The 2567-nt window shown below is 44.9% G+C and overlaps 1 protein-coding gene across 1 annotated transcript; it reads right to left on the bottom strand.

The window, feature by feature from the left end:
* Nucleotides 1-957: 957 nt before the first annotated feature.
* On the bottom strand, nt 958-2194 carry LOC116359502 (melanocyte-stimulating hormone receptor). The gene has a single exon (XM_031812286.1). The coding sequence runs from the start codon at nt 1999-2001 to the stop codon at nt 985-987; it is 1017 nt and encodes a 338-aa protein (XP_031668146.1). The 5' UTR covers nt 2002-2194; the 3' UTR covers nt 958-984.
* Nucleotides 2195-2567: the final 373 nt, after the last annotated feature.

Raw genomic sequence — 2567 nt, 5'->3', positions numbered from 1 at the left:
TCTAACTAATCCAATCTGTAAGTAGTTGGCCTTATTTCACCCGTTATTGAGATGGTTGTTCCAGTTTAGATGGTTAAGGAAGTCTCATTTATCAATCTTCCCTACCTTGGCAGTCATTCTAACTGCAGTTGAGGGTGTTGGATATGCAAACTGACTAGATTCCAATAGGAATTATACAACACTTTGAAAGACAGAATAATGTGACTTGCTAATGTGGCCTGTACTGGGCACAGACTTCAAATCAATGTTTACTCCATGTTGGTTCAACATAATTTAAAAAAAGTAATGTATATGTATTAACATAAATAATTAAATTTTTATGATCAAATATTCACTTAGTCACTCACTAGGTGAAGGCTAGAAAACTAAAAGCCATCGAATGCAATAATAATTTCTCTGTCACTAACAAATACACAGAAAAAATAGTAACACTGGGAAATAAATGTGCAGTCTTTACACCCTAAAGTGTTAAAATAACACTCCAAAATGAGTTACTGTAACACCACAGGTGTTAATTCGCTAACACTGAGAAAGTAAAACAGCATCAGCTCTTATAAAGTGTTAATTTAAGTGGGAATTCGCAACACCCATTGTGCCAGGGTTGTTGATTTATCAACACATTTGAAAGTGTTAGTTTAACACGAGGCTATTTGAGATGGTAACATATGATTTCCAAGAAAGTGATAAATTTAACACTGTGGGTGTTACAATTCTGATCACACATTTGCTGTGTATAATTAGCTTCAGATTATGATTCAAGTATTTATTCGACACGCAAGAATAGCACATATGTATGGCTTGGCCTGCAACATGGAAGAGGCCAGGGGTTGGTAAAAGGTCCCATTCGTGGCTGTGCCGTTGTGCGCAATCCAACCTGAGGTCTCATTAACCATGTATTTCAGTTAATTCAACAACAACCGCAGGCATACGCCTAATAGTGCCGCAAATATCAAATAATCTTTTATTCCTGAACAAATCCTGCAGTCACGTGAACTTCCATGGAAATAGACACTCAAGTATGGAATCGCATCGAAAGGTGACGCAGGAGCAGAAGAGCAGCTCCTTGAGTGTCTTGCGCAGCTCCTGGCTCCTATAGGCGTAGATGAGAGGGTCGATGAGAGAGTTACAGATGATGAGGATGAGAAAGAGGTTGAAGTAGCTGAAAAAGCAGGTGCAGAAGGGGGTCGTGGGGCAGGTGAGGATGAGAATAAGGTGGAGGAAGAAGGGTCCCCAGCAGAGGATGAAGACCCCTAGCAGGATAGTGAGCGTGATGGCGCCCTTCATGCTCGTGCCCTGGCGGCGAGACTTGTAGATGGCCATGATGCGCCGCGAGTGCACGTGCGCCAGGATGAACATGTGCATGTAGAGCACAGCGGTGAAGACGAGAGTGATGCAGAAGAAGGTGACGAGGCATACAATGACGGCGGTGTGCGAGTGGTAGACAATAAAAAGTATGCTGGCGGTGATGCTGGTCAGCCACACCATCGCGATGATGGTCACGGCGCGCTGCGTGGTCATAATGCTGTGGTAATGCAGCGCGTAAAATATGGTGATGTATCGATCGGCGGCGATGGTGCACAGGAAGGACAGCGACGACACCACCGAGCTGCAGTTCATGATGTCGATGACGTTGTCCAGGTGCCGCAGCATTTCAGGTGTGACAACTAGCAGCCCGTGTTCGGTGAGCAACATGACTATGGTCTCCACCACGTTGGCAACGCTGACCAGCATGTCGGAGACGGCCAGGCAGCATATGAAGTAGTACATGGGCGAGTGCAGATTGCGGTTCTTGATGATGGCCAGCACCACTAAAATGTTCTCCACCAGACTAATGAGGCCCAGCGTCAGGAATAGCTCCTGTGGAATGCGGAGCGAGCAGGTCGTAGAGTTCTGCTCCCTGGCGCCGGTGTTGTTGGTGCTGTTCTCACTGTACACGGTGAGGGTGCTCAGCTCCATGTGGTGGTGCATGATGAAGTTATGTTGAGACGTGTTGTCCATCATGTCTGCTGCTCTCTGCTGTAATAGGCTGCTGAATGAGGTGGAAATAAAATGCCTTGAAATATTTTCTTTGTGGTCTCTATAGTGTAACAGAAGTAACTAGTTATTCTATAGACATCCTATCCTATTCAACTGGACTGTGACCGCAGGAAAAAAAAGAGCACAGAATGTGTGAGGTGAAAGTAGTTTAGGTCACGTTTATGTCGCAACCCTGAAATTGGAGTGATATTTTCCCACAAACGGAGGTCTCCAGAACGAACTTTAACACAGAGTGAAGAGCCCAGATGCTCACAGTGGAGAATCATCCATGTGAAATCGTCTCTTTCCCAAGTAACTGTTTAGAGTCAACGGTTTATCCAACTGTATTTTGCACATGGCCCATATATGGTACTTCCAAGTGATGAGAATCCTAGTCTGAGTCTGAATACAGCTACTTGGTGCTGGATTGCATGAGCGAAAATCCTCTACCATTTGGACGTCCAAGTAGGCTCCAAGCAATCATAATGTGTGAACTGAAGCCTATCCAACTGAGCTCTCAGGCGCATAAAGTGACCGTGGGTTCTTAAAAG

The sequence above is a fragment of the Oncorhynchus kisutch genome, linkage group LG3, assembly GCF_002021735.2.
Source record: "Oncorhynchus kisutch isolate 150728-3 linkage group LG3, Okis_V2, whole genome shotgun sequence".
In the NCBI taxonomy this organism is placed as follows: Eukaryota; Metazoa; Chordata; class Actinopteri; order Salmoniformes; family Salmonidae; genus Oncorhynchus; species Oncorhynchus kisutch.
The sequence above is the reverse complement of the archived record's forward strand: the minus strand, read 5'-3'. Positions and strand labels throughout refer to the sequence as shown.